At 34.8% G+C, this 22,867-nt stretch overlaps 1 protein-coding gene across 1 annotated transcript in view; it reads right to left on the bottom strand.

The window, feature by feature from the left end:
- The window catches only part of LOC109838529 (probable inactive ATP-dependent zinc metalloprotease FTSHI 5, chloroplastic), a 51,343-nt gene that overhangs the window by 27,841 nt on the left and 635 nt on the right, over positions 1-22,867 (bottom strand). The window contains exons 2-10 of the mRNA XM_020406962.1: positions 21,823-22,209; positions 11,049-11,517; positions 8,874-9,074; positions 8,489-8,782; positions 8,107-8,376; positions 4,978-5,067; positions 4,749-4,880; positions 1,536-1,709; positions 801-922 (exon numbers count right to left, since the gene is read on the bottom strand). Of these exons, the coding sequence (XP_020262551.1) occupies positions 801-922; positions 1,536-1,709; positions 4,749-4,880; positions 4,978-5,067; positions 8,107-8,376; positions 8,489-8,782; positions 8,874-9,074; positions 11,049-11,517; positions 21,823-22,209 (2,139 nt within the window). The remainder of the gene's footprint in view (positions 1-800; positions 923-1,535; positions 1,710-4,748; positions 4,881-4,977; positions 5,068-8,106; positions 8,377-8,488; positions 8,783-8,873; positions 9,075-11,048; positions 11,518-21,822; positions 22,210-22,867) is intronic.

Raw genomic sequence — 22,867 nt, 5'->3', positions numbered from 1 at the left:
ATTTCTGTATACATATTTAAATATTCATGTGCAGGCGCATACACGCACGCATATAATATATGTGCATATAGTATGTACATATTCCTATGCCCTTAAGATGCATGTGTGTGTGTGTGTTTTTCTCTGTCCGTGTGCGTAGTTATCTATAAATTACAGTTGTTGCTATAGCTCATTAAGTGAAGTGTATTTATGCAACTGTTGTAACACCATATGTCATTTTTGAAATAAAGAAATTTCCGAGAAGAGGACCCAAACAGAACTCCTCAGTAAGGACAAGTGCACCACAAAAAAAAGGAGGGGGGGGGGGGGAAAAAGGGGGGGGGGGGGGGGTAAAAGGCACTGACCTCTACCTTAACCTTAAACCCTCTAATCTAAAGCGGAAAAAATATAGACTAAAAGGAAAAAGGATTAAGAACCTTCAAACTATCTTGAATGCCTAAACTTGCCGCCACCTATATAAATAAATAAAAGGAAAAAGATTACTTACGGATCTTTCAGAAAACACTGGAAAAGTTCCTGTTTAATTCAGATAGGGGTTATTGAAAATTAATTAAGGTTTAAAATTATTATTAATCCAGAAAATTGAACTCAATAATTTTATTCTGCATGTGCGTGTCACCATCCATGGATGCACATGAAATGAAAGGAAGGAAAGAAATAAATATACACACAAGGATATACATGTGAATCATATGCCATAACTCATGGATATACAAGAAAATTTTGCATGCTTTAGCATCACAAGTAGTAACTAAGCACTGGGATTCACAGACACCAAAGAAGAAAAAATGCATCATTACCCGTCAAGTTCCACAAGAAGTTGATTTATAAATGCCTCATGATCTTGCTTCTTGGTATGAATAAATTGGCCTCGAACACCAGCAAAAAGATCAAAGTCTTCAACAAATATTATTACCGGTGCCTACAAAAAGTAAGATACTTTACCACAAATGAAAAAGTGTAACTCTGAAAAAGATTTGACATTGGTAGGCTTTAGAAATGGCTTTTCAATACAAGTGAACTTTGTGAATGTGAATGTCTTTTTTTATTATTAACTTTATCAAATCAAATTTCCATTTTTTTAATATGAGTGAATTTTTAAGTAAGGCTACTATTTTCATAATTAATACCATAGATAAGGAGAAAGGTTGCTAGCCTTGCTTTAAGGCAGTAAGCATGCAGTTCAGTGCTGAGGCCCGGAAGGTTCAAAGTTCACTTATCATTCATTCGAACTTACCATTATGTCTATGTTAGCCATGTATAACCCCAATCCTTAAGCAATGTTGCATGAGTTTACATCTAATTGCATTATCCCACTTCAAAGACATTTTTCTTCATGTTAAAATAATTAGAAATCAGAAGAAGAGCTGAAAACATTCAGGAACATTGAAATTTGATTAGAGATTCCACAGAAACAATAAAAAATGTTAAAAGTTAGATTTCATTTGTAGAGTTTCTTAAATCGTCAATAAATATGTTCTCAATGAAAAACTGAAAACTTGTTAAGGATGAGAAAGGAAAGCTCCTAGCCTAACCAAATCCCTGGCTGTTTGAAACAGCTCCCTAACATTGGATGCACTCTGGCCAACCCACAAACCAGCTTCTAGTTGCTGAGCTTTGACCTCAACAACAGGAACTTTGGCTTCTGCAGCAATAGCCAAGGCAAGAGATGTTTTCCCAGTTCCTCTTTCACCAACAATAAGAACTCCCTGCAATCAGTTACGAAACAATTACTAGTCAATAACAGCAGGGACTCCCAGCACTGATAATTCGTACTCAAGGTGTACAATGACACAAATGCAGCATGATAGAGTAAAGAAGTTCCACGTGATGTCCAAGTCAAGGATTAAGGTCATTTATACTGCAATGAACTGCATGTACTATTTTGTACTGCCTCAATGAATAGAGATATATACTTTAATAATAATGTCTGGTAGAAACTGACTTGGTCATTTCAGATTTCATCAAACATACACAAACAATCGTAAGCATAGCTCCAGCTGATAGCTACTTAAGTTGTTTTCTCCATCAGAATGGAGGATTCTATGAAACACAGGGTTCCATGTAATAATTGATAAACAACTGGCTTCGACATATTTCATATAAACCCAGTAACCCCTTAAAAAAGATACCAAACTTCTACTCAAGGAAACAAGGATAAGAGAGGCCTAGCATAAATCCTAAAAGGCTGGTTAGCAAGTAGGAAAATACACCTTATTAGGCATGCAGTTTAACCTCATGCAACCAACAATCGTACTTGAGAATTCACCTAGACCAAGAAATAATGTAAGGAAGGGGAAGTTGAGTTTTCTGAAGGAAACTACATTCAGCTACTGGGAAAAAATAATCCAGAGAGAACCCGACATAACTTATTCCAAAATCATTAGTTAACTATCAGGTGAATCATTTTCTCAATGTCAGTTCCAACTTAGGAATGTGCATTGACATTAAATTTAAGTGGAAACACTAAATTTTTGGCACATGCCATACATGGAACTAGAAGTATAACGTTCTAAATTTGGAGATCAAGCATTTGGAGTAAGGATGTGTTTGAAGGTTTAAAATATTTATTTACCTCATCCCCAGGATAAACACATATATACCACAACAAAAATTTCCAAGGTATTAAAAGCTAATGACAAATACGTGTAGACGATTTGTGGAAAGCCATGCATATTCTATAATGATTGTCACGACGTAAAGTGAATAGTCTCACATTAACTGTCAGCTAAGTAGGTGTCTAGTATATAATAGTGTGCTAAGGTGTCTACTGTCTAGTATATAATAGTGTTTATAAATTCACGAACTATAATTAGCAATTTTTAAAAAGAAACCTTGGTTTAAAGAAGATCTAGGTGATTAATGTATCAGTTCAAGACTATATTCCCAAAGGAACCATGATTCAAAAGGATGCCTGACCTACTCAGAAGCCTTATTAAGTCAAGATATTAGCAAAGTATCAGTTCAAGGCCAACTCTGGTTAAAAGTGTTCTGAAGCTAAGTGGCATGCAATAAAGAATGGCGCTAAAAGCAACCTCCAAAGTTATCATGGACCGCCTCCTGAAACCCATATTGCTCAACCAGCAAGGAAAGTCATTCCAGTAAACTAGAAAGTAACTCAGGGATTGAAACTGATGCATTGGACATGTTCAAGAAAGGTGTGAAATATACAATAGTTTTTAGAAACATTAACCATCGCAAGCATTTTTGAGGGAGGAAGAATCAGAGAAACTTCTGAAGTCCTCAATCGCTATTTTATATTTATGTGTGTGTGCCAATATTTATACAATAAGACATAGCTCAAATACCAAATAGTAACAAAAACGAGCATGATATGCATTTCATATTACGTTTTAAAAGTAAAATACTAAGATAAAATGATAAAACTAGGTCCAATATTTATACAATAAGACATGGCATCAGTACCAAATAGTAACAAAAACAAGCATGATATGCATTTCAAATTACTTTCTAAAAGAAAAATACTAAGATAAAAATGATAAAATTAGGCCATAGCACTTGTATAAAATTATATCAGAAGGAGAGAAAGAGATACTATGTCAAGGATAGAGAAGGGAAATTTTCAAACATCACAAGGTTGTGAGGTTAATAATGTGAAAGTAGTGAGACTAAGGCAATGTTATCCAAACCTAATGTATTGAAGAAATGGAATTCTCATGTTTTCAGAAATAGGAATGAGAAACTGTAAAGAACACTGCTTGCTCCTCAAGGAGGATCTAAAGCCTATTGTGGTACTCCAATTTTACTGTGTAAGCCTACATGCTGGGATGAAACTCCAACCCGTCTTCAAGGTTTTAAATATCGGACATCGGAGAAATATTGGATGGCCAAAATTCATATCGGATTGCGGTTATCGGGAAAATACCAAGGATATGTGGTAAATATCAGAATGTCATAATAGATGTTTGCATATATAGTATAATGCCTAAAATGTAATTGCAACATACTTAATGTAATCTACGCGTACGAAATATAAATAATATAAGTTTAGGGTCACCAATCAACCTTGTAAAACAAATAAAAATATAAATCAACGTTGCAACATTTTGTTTGATGTATTTTAGGTCAAAGTGTCATTTGATATAATCGGAAAACCATGATATCTCACTCGAAAAATTTCCAAACATTGTATATTGTTTTGCGACAAGCCATACAAAAGGATATATCGGCCAACACATTGGCTGACATATAAGCCATATCGGGGATACATCGCCGAGAATAGCCAAAAAGTAGTAAAGGATAATTAGAGATCATATCAGTTGCGGCAAGCCCTGTAAAAGGATATATTGTGCAACACATCGGGCTATGTCGGGGATATTTAAAACAATGCCCACCTTCTTTATTTAGTTTGTTCCTATAATTTCTGCAAGTCATAATAACAGGCATATCAAAGCAAGTGACCAAGTAAGATTTTTATGATCTCAGTAGCATAGATCATTTGCGTAAGTAACAAGCACATTCATGCTCCATGGAGAATTTATACAAAACAATTAGCAGTATACTTGCGACTTGTAAGCCTACATGTTTCCCTTTTGTTGTTCAATTTAGCATAATGACTTTCTATATTTCTGTTAAATCATAACTTCAGTGTTTAGTACAAGTTAAATAGAAGAATGTATCCATTTCAATTTATAAAATTATAACAATTTATGTTCTATAAAATTCACAAAAACAAGAAATAAATGACAGCATGGAGACTAAGTACTAAAACAATTTGATTACCATACCCGAGGTGCACGAGCTCCTTTTTCCTTAAAAGCAGTAGGATTTTGTAAGCATGTAACAATGTCATTGATTTCTTCTCTCATAGAATCAACGCTAGCAAAATCATTCAATCGTATAGGTGGATTCTTCACCCTCTGCGTAAAACAATTAATAGCATTGTAAATATCATTCAGAGATTATCCTTCAAAGCAGTAAACAAGAAATCCAAATCAAGCCAATTCTTAAACACACCTTCATCTGATCGAAAGCGGACCTTATTGGATCGAAGCCTTCCTTTTTCCTTCGAATCCTTCTATTTATCTTAAACTGAAAATATGCTTTCTGTTGATACATAAGGGGAAGATCAGTTCTTAAAAACCACTGACATCCAACGAAAAAGAAAAGGAAAAAGGAAAACCTTCCAGTCAAGCAGATAAAGAACTTACAACACAAAGAAGTTAAAATAATGTCTGATGTCCAAGTTTTGAAATAACATAGTTCATGTCTGTGCAATCTTTAAATTCATGAAACTGATTTGTGAGAAAATGCTTATTATCAAAGAAATCTAAATGTTTTCGTCAAAGTGAGTCAAAAGTGATTGTGCTTGCATTATTAAAACTATACCCTTTTCATGCTGCTACACTTTTCTCCTTCAGCCTGTCCCATATTCTTTCTTACACTAGATCCGGAAATTAAAACTCAACATCAAGTACATATATTGAAATATTCACTAAGGGGAGAAATATTAATAAAGAAAGAAATGAAGACACTGACTCTCTTCCAATAACATGATTGTCCTACAACTTGTGATGACCGCTCAATCTACACCATGTATAACCTAATCGACCAAGTACATATTTTGAAATATTCACTAAGAGGAGAAATATTAATAAACAAAGAAATGAAGAAACTGACTCCCCTCCAATAACATGATTGTCCTACAACTTGAATTCATCAATGAAGATGACCGCCCAATCTACATCACTTATAGTATATCCTAATCCATAACAAAGATAAATGTTTTGCAGTGCTCAAAACAATATGAGACATTTCAACTAGGTTTCAATACTTGTTCAGTTGTTTGAGATTAAAAAAAAAAAGAATACTGTGATAATCAAGAAACTTTCACAAAGCATTCATACCATACATCCTAGGTCTCTTCAACAATCATTAACAGGTCAATTTCACTGAATGCAACAAAAAACCAAAAATAATAGATAAATAAATATTGCTATGCAATAAACTAGTGATGTGAGTGTTTTATCAATTCGTGATGGACAAGGTCCTTTTTCGAAGTAAGAGGCAGTATATACATCATATGAAACCAACTTGCATTTGCATGACAATTAACAGACTCTCAGCAAGCAATCACCAGAGTTGGTATTAAGCAGTCAACTATTTTCCAAAACTGTCAACTTAAATTTACATCGACCCAGGATTAATAGTTTAAACTTTACTCATCAAAAGGATAAGAGGAGGAATCAATATATCCAAACTTATACAGATCAATGAATCCTTGTGTACATAAAAAACATATTTTAATTTAATGTGTACATAAGCATGCATCAACCATAACTACTTGTTACATCTGTATACACAAGTAAATCACATGCCTGCATGAAGGCAAGAAAAATGCATTTTGTAACTTACACATGGATAAGTGTTAGTAAAGACCGGTTAATTGGGCCCACAATAACCACTACCTTCAGATCAAACTCCAACCACATGTGCGCACACACATCCCTCCAAAAAAAAGTAATTAAGTAATAAGATATGGCAAAGGTGTGGTTGGGAGAATGTAAAAGGGTCTAAAGAGAGGAAAATAGAAACAGGGAAAAAACACACAAACACAAGGGAAAACAAGCTCGCTAACAAACACCACAGCAAGCATGCAACCAAGAAGCATCCATGCAGGCAAGCTTCAATGGAGACAATGACTACACTAAATTGAGAAGCTAGCTCTAGTGTTTAGTTGGATATGATAAATGTGCAATTATTAACTGTAGCATGGTTGCTCATGTAACAGGGTACCCATGCAATGATACAATTGAAGTGAAATGTCGTAGATTGGTGGATGACAACTATGCTTTCTGTTCACAGTGTTGGCCAATTAGAAAACATAACCATGAAATTAGGGGCAGAAACGAATCGAATTTGATCAACTACCTTTAAATTTGAATTTGAATTCGGATTACTACAGCAAATTCGAATTCGAATTCGTGTCGAATGAGTAGAATGTGTTCAAATTTGATTCGAAATATTAACTAGCTACTTGGTAAATATTCACGAATATTTGCAAGCAAACTTGGTTAAGGCATTTGCTTCTTTAATCTGAGGTCATGTGTTCGAATCCTATGTTGGTATATTACTTGTTTTATTTTCTTTTACATGTTGCATAACTATTTAATGGTTATTATGATATCTTACTACTAAAATTATTAAATTCATCTCTCTATAAATTATTAATTTATATATTTAACAATAGTAATGTTAACATAAAGATTAGTATAATGCAATAATATAGAAGCAGAAAACATCTCATCATAGATTTTTAGATCTACATGAATTCATTTTCTATCAAACTTTTTTAGCAACTTTCGGACATAATCTAAGCTAAAATTAGCATAAGAGTTTATTTCTCCTAGATATTTTTTCATGATATATGTCGATATGGTAAATATATCAAGTGCAACTTTAAAGGATAAATATTCTATGATAAACTAAACTTAGAGAAATAAAATGTAAAACATAAACGAATATTTAATAATCCACCGAATCGAATATATCTTTGGTCAAATTCTATTCGTTTATGAGCCGAATACTAAAAATATTCCTTTACAATTAAATAAACCATCGAGTCGAATATGACCGAATATCTGGATGAATAATAATCGAATGGTTTATTAATTATTTGGTCCATTTCAGTTTTCAACCCCTACACGAATCAAGTACTTAAACTGATGATACTGAGATGGATAAGTGCTGACTTGCTAAAAGATAGAACAAGAATGGCGTCAATTACAAGCTAGAGCTAAGCTTCAATAGGAAAAAACAATGGAGAACCAGTTAAAAGCTTAGCACTTTCTACAAATTATAAGAATGATTTGCTACAGGTGATTAAAAACAATAATAATGATTTTTCCTCACTAGGAAGAGGTAAAGAGGGTAAGAGGGTGAAGAAGCAACATGACATTTTAAAAAAGCAGTTAGAAAAGGAACTATAATCAAGACAGCATATCTAATTGCACAAGTTCATTAATTCCACATGCACAGTTTTATATATAACAAAAAAGGAAGTGCATCATAGACCAGGACTTGGATTAATTTTCTGTGAGATAACAAGCGCAATTAAGGAAAGTCGGTGAAGAGAAAAAAACATACCACCCTTTGTAACTTCCTCAGGTTCGGATCTCTGCGGAAAGGCCCATAACCAAGGAGCCTAGGTATTTTCCTCTTCAAATAGCGGAGCACATTGAATAAAACAAAACCATATATAGCACTTCGTATGAGAAACCATAAATACCACTGGATATTGTCCCTCTTCCTAGCTTTGTAATTTATTTCTGCCTCAGATTGCCATTTCAAGTACCATGTGGACCCTACAGCTTGATATGCTTCCTCAGGCCATGCCATTCCTAAGCTCATTCTCACCTGAAAGAAAGTAAATGAACAGACAAAAATACATAAACCAAGTTTTTATACTACTAAGAGATGGAATTATTCCTATAAGGACTAAAAGATTTGGAAGTTTCATTCTTCCTACCTGCTTCGGAATGATCAGCTCCAGAAGTGGAAAAACAATTACAACCATTATATCATCAGTGATATTTTTTATCTTGGAAAAGGCCCGTTGTCTCACATAAGAAAAAATTGATGAGTTCCATAATCCAAATAAGCACTCACGAGACAATTGTGCCATTAACAGAAACTGTTGCCGAATATCTAAATCAGATAATGGGATCCACATTAACTGAACTATAGTTGGAATACCAGATGCTAGCATTCTCATATAAAGTCCATCAAAGCCACCAAAGTCTTCAAAAAGAAGATCAAATTCCTGCATTAAGAAAACTACATGAATGCTAAAAAGATACACAGGGAGTAATATAATAAGATTTGAAACCAATCATCAGGAAAACATATATAACCTTTATGTCGACATAATACTCCTTATCGTCACCTTTAAGTGCAACATACATGACAGCCCAGTCATGCCTAATACGAGCGCTTTCTATTAGTTTCTTGGAAACAGCATAAGGAACAGCTACCGGATCCATTTCCCATCGATTTCTGTCATCATTGTACCATGTTTTAGTCATCACTCTCTCCCGATCCAGAAGGATACGCTCCTGCAGCAACCACAAAACAAAATAAATGATACAGCAATGTATTAAAGACTACACAGTTTTTCTAAAATACAGCATTGCAGGATTTCATGAGGATTCAAGAAATTGTGTAAAGAAAAACATTACAAGACAGACTTGCAAAAGGCCCAATAACATAAATAAAGGTAGCTAAATGATGCAGGATAAAACAACTTGATATATAACCTAACCCACAAACCCTCTCCCCCTGCAAACCGAACTTCACAATAATTCCCTTCGAAGATTTAATTTTTATCTTTCTTGTTTCATACTAGTAGAGACCTGGTGCTTTATTGTTCTTTTTGCTCCCTACTGATTAGGCATTTCCATACTCCTGAAGCTAACATTTCTACCAAATGGAGGTTTAGCAATGAAAAAGCAAAATAAAGATAAGTCCCATCTTGGAATTTAGAAGGGAAAGAAGATTAGAAAATTTCTCCAATGACTAGAGTGGATTCTCAACCAGCCATGAGTACATAAAATCCAAGTTAGGCTTCCTGGAAAACCTAGTATACCACTGTGATAATGAAATGAATTCTGAACCAATGTCATGATAGGATATTGATCCCTTCAATTCTTTGATATTTTTTTAGATGAAGGTATACTGAATTTAAGTTTAACTTGCTTATTCTAGATCGAACTTGAAACAGAAAATGGCATTAGAGCTTTTAATCTCTAAAGCTTCCAATCATATCCCACAGGATCAGAATCCAGATTGATTTTTGCCTTCAATTTTCCATAAAGTTTAGGGGAAAACTAACTAGTCAATAGTTAATATATAAGATCTTTCCGTTCTAATACTCCATCCGAGAGTAATCAGTATTTATCAAATCTCTTCCTATCTAACGGAACGCTATTGGATCAAATGACAAAGACATTGTTTTAATCAGTATTTATCAAATCTCTTCCTATCTAACGGAACGCTATTGGATCAAATGACAAAGACATTGTTTAGAAAGACATGGCTTTTCCCGGATGAAATGAAACATTTGATTCATGTAACAGGAGAAAGATTTCTCATTCCTTAGCCATAAAGACAAGTGCCCATGAAAAAGGGATTAAGTGGAACAGAATTGGCCAGGTCGTAGGTCGTGGAAAAACTTGTTTATTCCATATTTTGAACCTTAGCTCCATGGAACAATATACTACTGCTGACGCATGGAAGAATTGAAATCTTAGATCAAAACACTATGTATGGATGATATGAACCGCCTAAACAAGAATTTTTGAACAGTGAACAATCAGAGCCTATTACTCACTACATCAAACAATTTCCATTAATGGAACCATGGAAATCCATCGGAAAATCAAAAATATGCATGTCCGATGAATTGGTTGTTGCTATCTGCTCCAATAACGAATCATTGGTTTAAAATTATAGTCATATCCTACTATTTTCTGATAAGTTAGTTCCAAAAATAAACTAGCTTAAGGCTCTTTAATGTGTGTTTTCATAGGTTTAAGCTAATTTTATTTACTGTAAATTTTAATTACTTATGTTTTTAGTATAGTTTAATATTTACTGTTCCTTATATTTTAATTTTGAAAATTAAAATACATTATTTGAGTCGCTGATTTAATGGCTTTCCTTGACTTCATGTTTGCTTTCAGAGCACATCCTGAAGGTTAAATCTCGCAGGTCAGTGCTAAAGTTGTCTTCCCTCATCAAAGTATAAATCATACAAAAACAGAACAAAAAAGGACAATGTGGAAATCTGCAGAAACAAAGAATGCGGGCTAAAGGAGATCACTGACAGCCTAGGAACAGGAGAGATTCATTCATGATGTTTCACTTTTAATAAATATAATCTGAAGGAATACTCTCACTACGTGGGCTTGTAACAGGTTAGAATTTGGTTATGGAAAAGATGACATGTGAAAGACTGTTTTTGATGCATACGCATGTAAGAACGAACGCTCCTGAGTTGCAATTATGCTCAACATATAACAGAAGGCTACCTGTCTACGAGTCATATAGTCTCTCCCATAGTCTTTATTCTCGAGCAGATCCCTTTTCAAGTTGGCTTTAGCTTCTTCACGCCACTTTTTCCATCCATGAAATAAATGGAGACTGGCAGCTTTGGGAACAGCGACTTCTTTCTGTCCAAACATCCACTTTAACTCCACATCTGGAAAGCCCTTCAGAACTTCTTCTGCTGGTGTGTTAACAAGAAAGTGTTTTTCATCTCCAAACTTCTTTAACTGTCTTTTTATGTCTGCTTCAAAACTTATTTGCATTTTTTCCGACTCTTTAAGCACTTGCCTTATATTTTCAGTGAAAGTTTGAGTACTGTTATCTGAAAATATTTCAGGATCTTCGGCTTCGAGAACTTTTGGTAGTAACGTCTGCTCCCAATATTCTTTCTGGGCTGTTTCTAGTTCTTTCTGAATATCATATCTAGAGAGTTTAGAGGAGCTTGTTCGCCAACTGCAAAACATAAAAAAGCAAGACCAACAATAAACGCAAAATTTAACAAATAAAACATGAAACTTCCTCAAGGCATATGCCAAACAGAAAGGGATTATGGTATCCAGAACTATGATTGAGCAGGAAAACATCATCACATAACAGAAACTCATTAAGGGTGGCTTGGCATTTCGATGCCAGCTAAACAAGCTTCTGGAGCTCGTTCAGATCTGCTCTTATAACCAGAAGAAACCATCAAATGTTTCTTTTCAGCTATCAATGAATAAACCAACCTAAATATGTAACCCTCACTGGGATAAAGCTTTCAGTTCCTTCTACGAAACTTTCTATATTCTTATTAACACTGGGAATCAGGGCAATCCCATTAAGTTGACTTCAAATTTTGGAAAGTTATTCGTAACTTCAAGTTAAGCACTAGTGCTACCTAACTTCTTTGTGATACCTCCACCTCATCTTACTTTCTTCCTTCAGTTTCAATAAAACAAATGCTGATGTGCTTTGGCGTTAAACCAAAATATCAAGATCTTCAGCAGCCCAACTTTTTGCGGTAAAGCATTGGTTTTCTATTACGCATCAAATCTTTCCTAGCGCTCCCTTACAAAAATACATTCCATACTCATTCTTCATTGTACACCTGATATGTAGGGCGCAATACTTCTAAAAAGGGAACAAGTGCTGAGCTATTTTTGTAAATAACTATATATTAGGAAAGAGGGGGTTGGCACGTCACGCTAACCCCATAGGTGGAGTGTCGTTGATGTGGCATTAATCCAATGGTTCACTTAAGATACATCATGTAATTGTGCAACAAACCCCTTGATTAGGGAGAGTTTTTTTCATTTGCAAAATGAAACGAATACCCTAAAATCTCTCTCCAAAATCAGTACCCACATTTCCTTCCCCTTTGATCAAACACCTGACTCTTTGTTTTCTTCTTTTTTCTCTACTTGTTCCCTCTCTTCAGAAAGAAATACATCTTCTTTCTCAACCCATGCTCTTCCTCAATACATGTTTAAAAAAAAATTCCAGGACTTGGTGATGACTGTTGTTGCTTGCATCCTTTATGGTCGTCATCAAAAACATCCAATTTGTATATGACAGTGTGCTATGAAACTGTGACCCAGATATTTCCAAAGAGTTGTGTTGGAGCAGTGTAACTTGTATAGCTGCAACAGCTATTGTTGGAGATATGGTGCAGCTCAAACAACATACTTAAGTACTACCTTATTGCATGTTCTAATAATTTGAAAATTATTTGAAATGATGAAACTTAGATAACCCTTTTTTATTGATCAGAATGTGAACTACACTTATGCATCTACATTTCTTAGAAATGAAATTGTATAGCAAGGCACAAGGTTTTAAATATCGGATATCAGGAAAATATCGGATGGCCAAAATTCATATCGGATTGCGGATATCGGGGAAATATCGGGGATATGTGGTAAATATCGGAATGCCATAATGAATGTTTGCATACATAGTATAATGCATTACAATGTAATCTCAACATATGTAATGAAATTTAAGCATACAAAATATGAATAATATATGTTTAGGATCACTAATCAACCTTCTAAAATACACAAAAGTGCAAAGCAACGTTGCAACATTCGATCTGCTTTTAGGGCAAAATGTCATTTGATATAATGGGGAAATCTTGATATCTCGCCTAAAAATTCCAAACACGATATATCATTTTGCAACAAGCTATATAAAAAGATATATTGGTCCACATATCGGCTAAAATATCGGCCATATCGGGGATTTATCACTCAAAATAGCCAAAAACGGTAAAGGATATTTAAAGACCATATCGGTTGCGGCAAGCCCTGTAAAAGGATATATCGGGGGATATATCGGGCCATGTCGGAGATATTTAAAACAATGGCAAGGCATCAACATAATATAGGTTATTTTCATTTTAGTTTAGCTAAAAACACTCAAGCATATTTGAAATGATGAAACTTAGATAACCCTTTGTTATTGTTATTGATTAGAAATGTGAACTACACTTACACATGTACATGTCTTAGAAATGAAATTGTATAGCAAGGCATCAACATAATATAGTTATTTTCATTTTAATTAAGCTAAAAATGCTCAAACAACTCTGTTTCATATTTTAGTTTGTGATGTTTGAACTAGAGTTATCTTGATGCTTTATATTGATTACTGCTACTTAGCATGGGTGACCATGTCACTATGATGGTTTGCCAATGCATGAGCAACATCTTCCACTATTAATACGTAGGAAGCTATTGTTTTTAGTGCAAATCAATCCAACAAAACTCAGTTAAATTGAGTGAAGAAAAGGTTTTAATTTTTTGAGTGCAAATACAACAAACAAAACACAGAAAATCAATCAAACAAGGACGTGTTATCTAGGGTACTTCAAGCGCAAGGAGATGGGGGCGAATAAGATTTGATTTTTTGTTTTTTAGTTTGTTTAATTTGGATTGATTGCAATAGGAAGAGGATGAAGATTTTTTTTTATTTTATGGAAGAATAACTATTTGAGGAGAGAAGAAGATGAATGTGCTGCATCTTTTGAGAAAGGCAAGAAAAAAATGAATGTGCTACATTCTATTGGGAGAGGGGAAAAACATGCATATAAATTACGAGCGAAGACTTCAGAGAATTTCATTTTCAAAACGAGATTGTTCCTCTAATAAAGGGGCAAGCTGAATAATTTCATGAGATATCTTGAGTGAACCATTGAATTAATGTCCCATCAACAACACTATACCTAAGATGTCGGTGCAACACCAACCCATTTTACCTAATACATATACGTGTGTATGTATATATGTCCACACACACGCGTATATATAGGAAGAAACAACAAGGAATAAAAGTACAAACATGGTTGAGAACTAACCACTCTAACAGAGCTTTTTCTTCGTCTCACGAAAAGTATAATGGTAACCATGAGGTAGATTCTCCAATATCCAAATTATATCTATAGTTTTCCAACTCATGCCTAAAACCTGTTATACTGCTTCGAGAAAAACAAATACTACCCTCACAACTTCGTAATGTTACTGTTTTCCATTTGTTTTATTGAAGGTAAAGGAATTTTTCAAGCTCTAAACACGAACCACTAAAAGGAATGCAACACTTAAGTCTTAGCTTTTCTTAAATTATTCACATTCCATAACCATCAGTATGCAGAATAAATCTTTTGACTATAGTAAAACTGTAGCTAAGCACAATGTTGCTATCAAGTCTAAGGTTTTTGTCAATAGTAGACCACTCATCTTTATTTTTTTTTCCTCTCTTCCTCTCACTGGACATACTTAATGTCCTCACCTGCCTCCCAAAATATAAGCACTAAGAAGTCATGCAACTTTCACCCAAACAAAAAATAGACCAAGATCTCTATTGAAAAATCTCTCTTTCAATTACTTAGAGGAGTCATCATGCTAATCGAGTTTTCCTTTCGCCTCTACCTTAGTTGCATCAATAAAATCAGGGGTGTATATACGTGGTGCCTAGGGTAGGCAGCTGCACCTCTGAAGTTTTAGTTTTTACACTTTACCCCCTTGAAAATTTATACTTTGCCCCCCTCAAATTCAGACAAATTGCACCTCTAAATCTCACCCGATAGACATTGACCCATTAAATCAAGTTATTTGAAAATTATAGGCCCAAGCCCAAAGCCCCAAACACAAAAAAAGAGCCCCAAAACTTAAACCCATGGTCCATTATGTGAAAACATTAGCTCTTTTGGCCTTTGATCCTAATTTCCAGAAATGCTCAAAGAGCAAACCCCAGTTCGAACCTTTGAGAGTCATCGTTGCTTCTTTAGCTCCATCTTCTGTCTCAATCACTGCCACTTCTCCCGTCTACATGTTGCTGCCTTGATCGCCTCCAATGTCCAACCTCTTACTCCTTTTCTTCTCCTTCAGTCCTTTGGTCGAGGGCACCATATCAAATTCACAAGTGACTGGTGAGTGATTCAGTGAATTTTTTTCTTTTTTTTTTTTGGTTTGCCTAAAGATTTGATGAGTGAATAATGAAGCTTTGATAAATTATGATGTACTCTAAATTATGAATTGATATGCCTAAAATACTTGTCCCTTAGTCTCGGTGATTCTGTGAATTAGACAAATGAATTAGACAAAGTGAATTAGACAAATGAATTAGACAAAGTGAATTAGACAAGTGAATTAGATACACTGTTATAAATAGCGGTAAATAGCCCCGCAATAGCGGCACTGATAGCGTTAGCGGTCCATTCCCGTGACGCTATCGCCCGCTACGTTATCATGCAATAGCGGTGACATATTGCGAAATATGTTTGTTCGCAAAAGCCGCCAATAGTGTGTCATAACGGTAAATAGTGAGCGATTGCATTCGAAATTTGCTTTTTGACTATTATTTAAAAACGGTTTGACGCTTATTTTTTAAAAATTAAACTCAACCCTTGACCATTGCATTTCACTGTCTCCTGTGATTTTCAGCATACTCTCGTCATCTCTCATAGCTTCTGGCACCTACCTTGATACTTTCTCTCACCTCCTTCACCGTGAGCTTCTCTTAGGACAGTCCTGTCACCGCTAAGCTCTTCTTCTCAAAGACGATGATTTTTTGACTCCTCCAGTCATCTTCGGTATTACGTGATGGTTATATGTCTATTTCATGTTTAAGATATCTTTAAATCATCCAATATGTACTTTTAGATTTCTTAGATTTTTTCTTTAATTTTTCTTTTTTTAGTATTTATACATATCTAAATTAGATCGCTATTGACTTTGTGTTTTTTACCGTTATTTTGCCGCAATAGCCTGAAATAGCCTTAGCAATGCCTCACTGCTACGCGTAAATAGAATTATACTTTGATCTTGATTATCTTGTAAAAAAATTTAGTTATGGATAAATTACTTAAAAGAAAGTCCCCAATGGAGCAAGAGCAACCATGAACTACTCCAATTTCAAACAATCTTGAGAATATACAACATAGTCCAAAACGAATCAACGCAGTGAACTTGAAAAATCTTTCGGCTGATCCGGGGCTCCAACCGAGTGTTTTAGAGTATCATCCAAATGACCGAGATTATATTCGACAAGCTTATTTACAAAAAGGTCTTATCAACCACTCCAATATAAATTTCCATTAAAAATTTAGAAATGATTTGCATCATTTTCATCCTAACTGGTTTAATGAATTTAAAAGTTGGTTTGAGTATAGCATATCAAAAGATGACGCATTTTGCTTGTGTTGCTATCTTATGAAGTCTAATCCTCGAAAGCAAAGTGTTGATTGTTTTATTACCAATGGATATCCAAATTGGAAAAAGAAAAAGAGCTTAGTAAAGCATGTTGGTGGTCCAAATAGTGCCCATAATGAAGCTTGGATTAAATGTCAAGCTTTAATGAAGCAAAAGCAACATATAGATGTTGTTTCAAAACAATATGATCAAGTCAAGGAGGATTATCATATTCACTTGCCAGCAACAATCAATTGCATTCAATTACTTTACGTCAATGTTTGGCATTTCGGGGCCATGATGAATCAGAACATTCTAATAATCAAGAAAACTTTCTTGAGCTTATACATTTTGCTTCAAGTCTAAATGTTGCTTTTGGTATTGTTTTGAAAAGAGCTTGTGGAAATCTCAAACTAATAGCACCTAGCATACAAAAGGATATTGTGAGTGCTACTACTAATGAAACTACTCAAGTTATTATCAATGATCTTGGTGATGATTTATTGCCTATTTTGATTGATGAATCTCATGATATATCAATCGGAGCAAATGGACATCGTGTTGCGTTATGTGGATGAGAAAGGACACGTCATTGAACGTTTTCTTCGGATTGTTCATGTTTCTTCCACTACCGCATTATCCCTTTAAGGAGACAATTAGTCTTTATTTTCAAAATATGGAATAAGTTATCAAGAATTCGTGGTTAACATTATGATGGTGCTAGCAACATGCAAGGGGAATTTAATGGTCTCAAAACATTGATAATGAAGGAGAATAGGTCTGCTTTCTATCTCTATTGTTTCGCACATCAACTTCAACTAGCACTTGTAAGTGTTGCAAAGCAACAAACTGAGATTGCTTTACTTTTCACGATACTTAATAATTTGGTTAATGTTGTTGGAGGTTCATGTAAGCATCGAGATATTCTTCGAGAAAAGCAAGTTACCAAGACCTTCGAATGTTTAGAAAATGGTGAACTTTCTAGTGGAATTAAATCAAGAAACATCTCTCCATCGCGCTGGAGATAATCGTTAGCGTTCGCATTATGAGATGTTAGTCAACTTGATCCCAATGTTCTCATCTGTCATTGAGGTGCTTGATACTATTATCAAATATGTCACAACCTCAGCAAAAAAGCAGAGCAAGTGCTTTATTATACTTCATGCAATCTTTTGAGTTTGTGTTCGACATGCACTTAATGAAAAATATATTAGGATTTAGGAGTCACACATGAGTTATCTCAAACCCTATAGCGCAAAGATCAAGATATCAATAACGCTATTGCTTTGGTTGAAGTAGACAAGCAACGACTACAAGGGAAGAGAGATGACGAGTAGGAATCTCTATTGAGTGATGTTTCTTTATTTTGTAAGAAACATGATATTCATATTCCCAATATGGATGACATGCTTGTGCTTCATGGACGACCACAACATAATGCTGAGAAAGTGACAAACTTGCACCATTTTCATGTAGAAATTTTCTATCAAGTGATTGACAAGCAACTGCAAGAGCTTAACAATCGCTATACAGATGCTAACACCAAGTTGCTTACTTGTATGGCTTGTTTGAGCCCAATGGAATCATTTTCTACTTTTGATAAGAGAAAATTGATTTGTTTTGCTGAGTGTTATCTATCATAGTTTCATTCAATAGATGTTGTGGTTTTTGATAATCAACTTGAGAATTATATCCTCGATGTGCGTTCACATAATCAATTTTCAAAGCTAAACAACATTGGTGATCTTTCCAAAATGTTAATAGAGACAAAAAGGAACAACGTAAATCCTTTGGTGTATTTGCTTCTGTAGTTAGCTTTGATCTTACCAGTTGCAACTGCAACTGTGAAGTGAGCATTTTCTACAATGAAAATTGTTAAAAATCGTTTGCGTAATAGTATAGAGGATGAATGGATGAATGATAGTCTCGTTATATATATTGAAAGAGATGTGTTTGATAGTGTTGCAACTAAAAACATCATGCAACATTATCAAAATATGAGAAATCGTCAAGAGCAATTGTAAAAGTACACATCAATATATCTTTTGGTTTATTTTATTGTAAAGCAAATTGTCGACATCCTTCTTGATATTTACAAGACAATCTTTTATCAAGTACTTAATGCACATTGAGTGTTTGATTTATGAGTTTGATCTTGATATACATTTGTTTATGATATATAACAAATATATTATAATAAAATCACAATATTAAATTTAGTATAATATTTAAACTGGCAAATTTGTATTTTTTTGATTTCATTAGTAAAAGTAAATAATTAATGAAAATACCCATATTTTTTTATTTATCATATTGTAGGCAAAATATGTTGCAATTTAGTTGAGAGCGTACATTGAATGCATCGCCATCAGGCACTATAAGTTTTTAATTTATATTTTTATTGTTAGGCAAATAGATACTTATCCCCCCTCCCCCAAAATGAAAATATTTTTGGATCCGCCACTGGATAAAATCTCTTTCTCCCATCCTCTCACAAGACAATTTCTTATCCATGTGTCCCTCCTTCAACTAATAAAAAGGACTGGCACGATGTATGACATGTAGTTAAGTAATTGAACGAGAAAGATTTTTTTTTTAAGTTAGGCCATTGGAACTCCGTCTTGTGGGACTGCCCGCCTCCTTCAAAAGCACATCTCCCCTCCCCTTTAGATTTAAATTGTTAAATTTAATTACAATTTAGATCATGATCTGTGATTCAATTTCTTTGCATTAGGTTTCAAAATAAGTATGAACAATGAAGTTGAAGGTAGGGAGGACTAGGAGGAATAAGAGACAGGTTGTAGAGGACAGACACTCAGACACGGAGGAGATCTACAAACTGAAGGTGGGAGCTGAAGGGTATTCTTCTATGGAAGGCATCACTAGAGTCTTAAGGTAGGGTTTAATAATTGAGGATGTTCTTGTTTTCTATAAACGAAAAAAAACGCACAAACCAGTCTTAGCATACTTTGGGTGGAAATTTAACCAATGCATGAATAATGTTCGATTAAAATGTATTTCAAAAATCAATTAGAAATTCTCCATCTTGGACTCTATTAAAATTGATAATATATATATATATCTATATATATATATATATAATATATAATATATATAGATATCATATGTGTGTGGTGTGTTGTGTGTGTGTGTGTGGTGTGTCAACGTTACTAATATAAATATATCATAAATATATATATATATATAATATATATTATAATGTATATAATATATATATCATCGTATATCACACACACACCACCACACACACACACACAGCACAACAACACACATGATATATAATATATATTGTATGTATGTATTATGTATGTATGTCTATATTATATGTATGTATGTATGTATGTAATGTATTAATATAACTACATATATATATGATATATATATCTATAATATACATATACATTATACATATATGCATATCTTATAGTATGTCATATATGTATATTAACATAATACATACATAAACATATATGATAATATATATATATATATATATATATATATATATATATACTATATATATATATATATATATATATATATACATATATATAATACAATATAATATATATATATATCATATTATACTTATATATATTACATATACATACTTATATATATACATATATATATTATACACACACACAAACACACACACACACAACACACACACACATAACGTATATATATATATATATATTATATACTATATATATATATATTAAGAAATATGGATATGGGCTTTGGTACCAAAGCACGTAAAGTTGTGCTTTGGTTAGTGAGTGTCAAATCTCCCTGCATCATTCAAGTGTGGGAACAAATTCACACATGAGTATAGTAAGTTGGATGGGGGATGTGACAATCACTACCAAGCACAAAATTGTGCTTTTGTACAAGTCATACCATATTTTCTCTCTCTCTTCTCTTTCCTCTCTCTCTCTCCTCTATCTCTCTCTCTCTATATTTATTATATAACTATACTATATATATACTATTATATCTATATTAATTTACTAATATATTATATAATATATATATATATACATATATATATATATATACACACACACACACACACACACACACACACTTAATTTGATATGTTGTACACCTACAGAGCATGGATAATTTTATGATCAAATCTTACCCGCAAGGGTAACGACACTCCTTAAACACTTAGAAACATGCCTGATGCTTCTCAAACATGTCCTCAATTATACAACCACACGCTTTAAATTAGACCCACTTGTCAAACAATTCTTTTACACTTAGACCAACCTGTCAGAACATTCTTTTAAACATCTCCTATACTTCCATATATAAACATTAAATGTTTGAGAATTTTATTTATTTTCATTTGTATATAAAATACTATATTAGTAAAAAAAATTCATCAAACTAATAGCTTGAATATAACTATGAGTCTATGATAAGTTTATATGTATGTCTAGATACTCCATAGAAAGTAGAAACTTGAAGAGTTAACACTTATTCCTTTATAAAGTTATAAGAATGTACAGTAGGTTAATATGTTAGCTTGTATGCAATCCTTGTACGTTTTCTATTTATTAAAAAAACTATATAGACTTTTGTGCGCCCATAAATGTCCATGCATGTAAGTACCACATAAATTAGTACTACAACTTAACAATCACCAGCCTAAGCAACTAACTTAACACATTTTTCAACGCGCCAAACGAACCAGACGTATAGTTCCGCATATGAAATTCTAAAGGGAAAAAGAAATTGCTACAAAAAAGTCATGCTAAACCTCCCGCAAAAAACTGCTCTCCTCTGTGAGAACATGCTCCTGGCTCACACCTATATACGTCAAACCTTCTTGATATCTTATCCAAACTTTTCCCAACCGTCTCCAACTACTCGCAAAACTCCTTACACAGCCAATTAGCTCACCAAGCTCTCAATTCACTATTTCTTTTCATCTTTAAACTTTATTGCAGTTTTCTACATAACTGCATGATTATTATGCAGTTATTTCGATTAAGAACATTAAATAAGGTACAAGGATGATAGCAAAAATTTCAATCATTTGGCAAGTGAAGAAGTATACCTCCCAGTTCTCCCCCGCCTCAGCCGCCCGCTAAACCTCTCGACCAAAAGCTCGCTCTCCCTCTCGATAAAACCGAGCTCTCGAATGGCTACACTGTAAGTCAATGTCTCCTTCCTCAAAACCCTATCCTCGATCTCCCCAATCTTCTCCCATAACCCATTATACTCCTCCTCTGCGCCCCAAATCACACTCTCCAACCTCTCCAACTCCCCCTTGGCCTCCTCCTTTCCCTTCAAGATCCTATCTTTCTCCCTCTTTGCCGCCAGTGCCGAGTCAATTAAATCCCCCGACTTCCTCACGAGCTCCGCCTTCTCCCTCCTCAGCTCCCTCAGCTCCGAATTCAGCTCCTCAAGAACCTCCCCTTGAACAACTCCTTTCCTCTTCCTTCTTCACCTCCTTCAAGCGCCGCCTCACCCTCATTCCATCTCCTCTAACCGGACCTCCACCCCCTCAACCCTCTCCAGAGAACCGCCACCCCGCAAGCAGCCGCGTTCGCTTATAACTTGGCGAAAAAAAAAAGAACTGGTGCTCTGCTCAGTGGACGACTTTATCCCTTCCTCGATTTTGACATCCGGCGGTATGGTGGGGAGCGGCGACTGGAGCTGCAACGGCGGCGGCGAAGGGAAAGGCGAGGGAGCGCCATGGGAGAGGCTGAGAAGATGAGGAGGAGAGGCAGTGCGCCCGATAGCGAGCGAGGGGGGTTAGGACTTTTGGTTAGGGTTTGGCGGGTTTGGGGGATGGAATGACGGCCTGGATTTGCCGTGATGACGGGGAGGTCGGCGGCGGAGGGGGGAGGGAAGGGGGAGGCGAGAGGAGGAGGAGGAGAGAGAAGGGGAAGGGATGGGGAATGAGGGAGAGGAGAGGAAATTGGAGTGAAGGGACTCCATTTCTAGAGAGAGGAGGAGGAGGAGGTTAGGATTTCATGAGGGGTTTTGTAGAGGGAGGAGGGAGGTTTTAGATAGGATTTTATTTTCAGAGCAGAAGCTTATTATTAGTTTTCTCGCTGCCGCTCCGGTAGAGAATGGTGGAGGCTGGGGGCGCCACC

Source organism: Asparagus officinalis, chromosome 4, assembly GCF_001876935.1.
Source record: "Asparagus officinalis chromosome 4, Aspof.V1, whole genome shotgun sequence".
NCBI classification, from domain to species: Eukaryota; Viridiplantae; Streptophyta; class Magnoliopsida; order Asparagales; family Asparagaceae; genus Asparagus; species Asparagus officinalis.
This window is presented reverse-complemented; position numbering and strand designations above follow the sequence as displayed.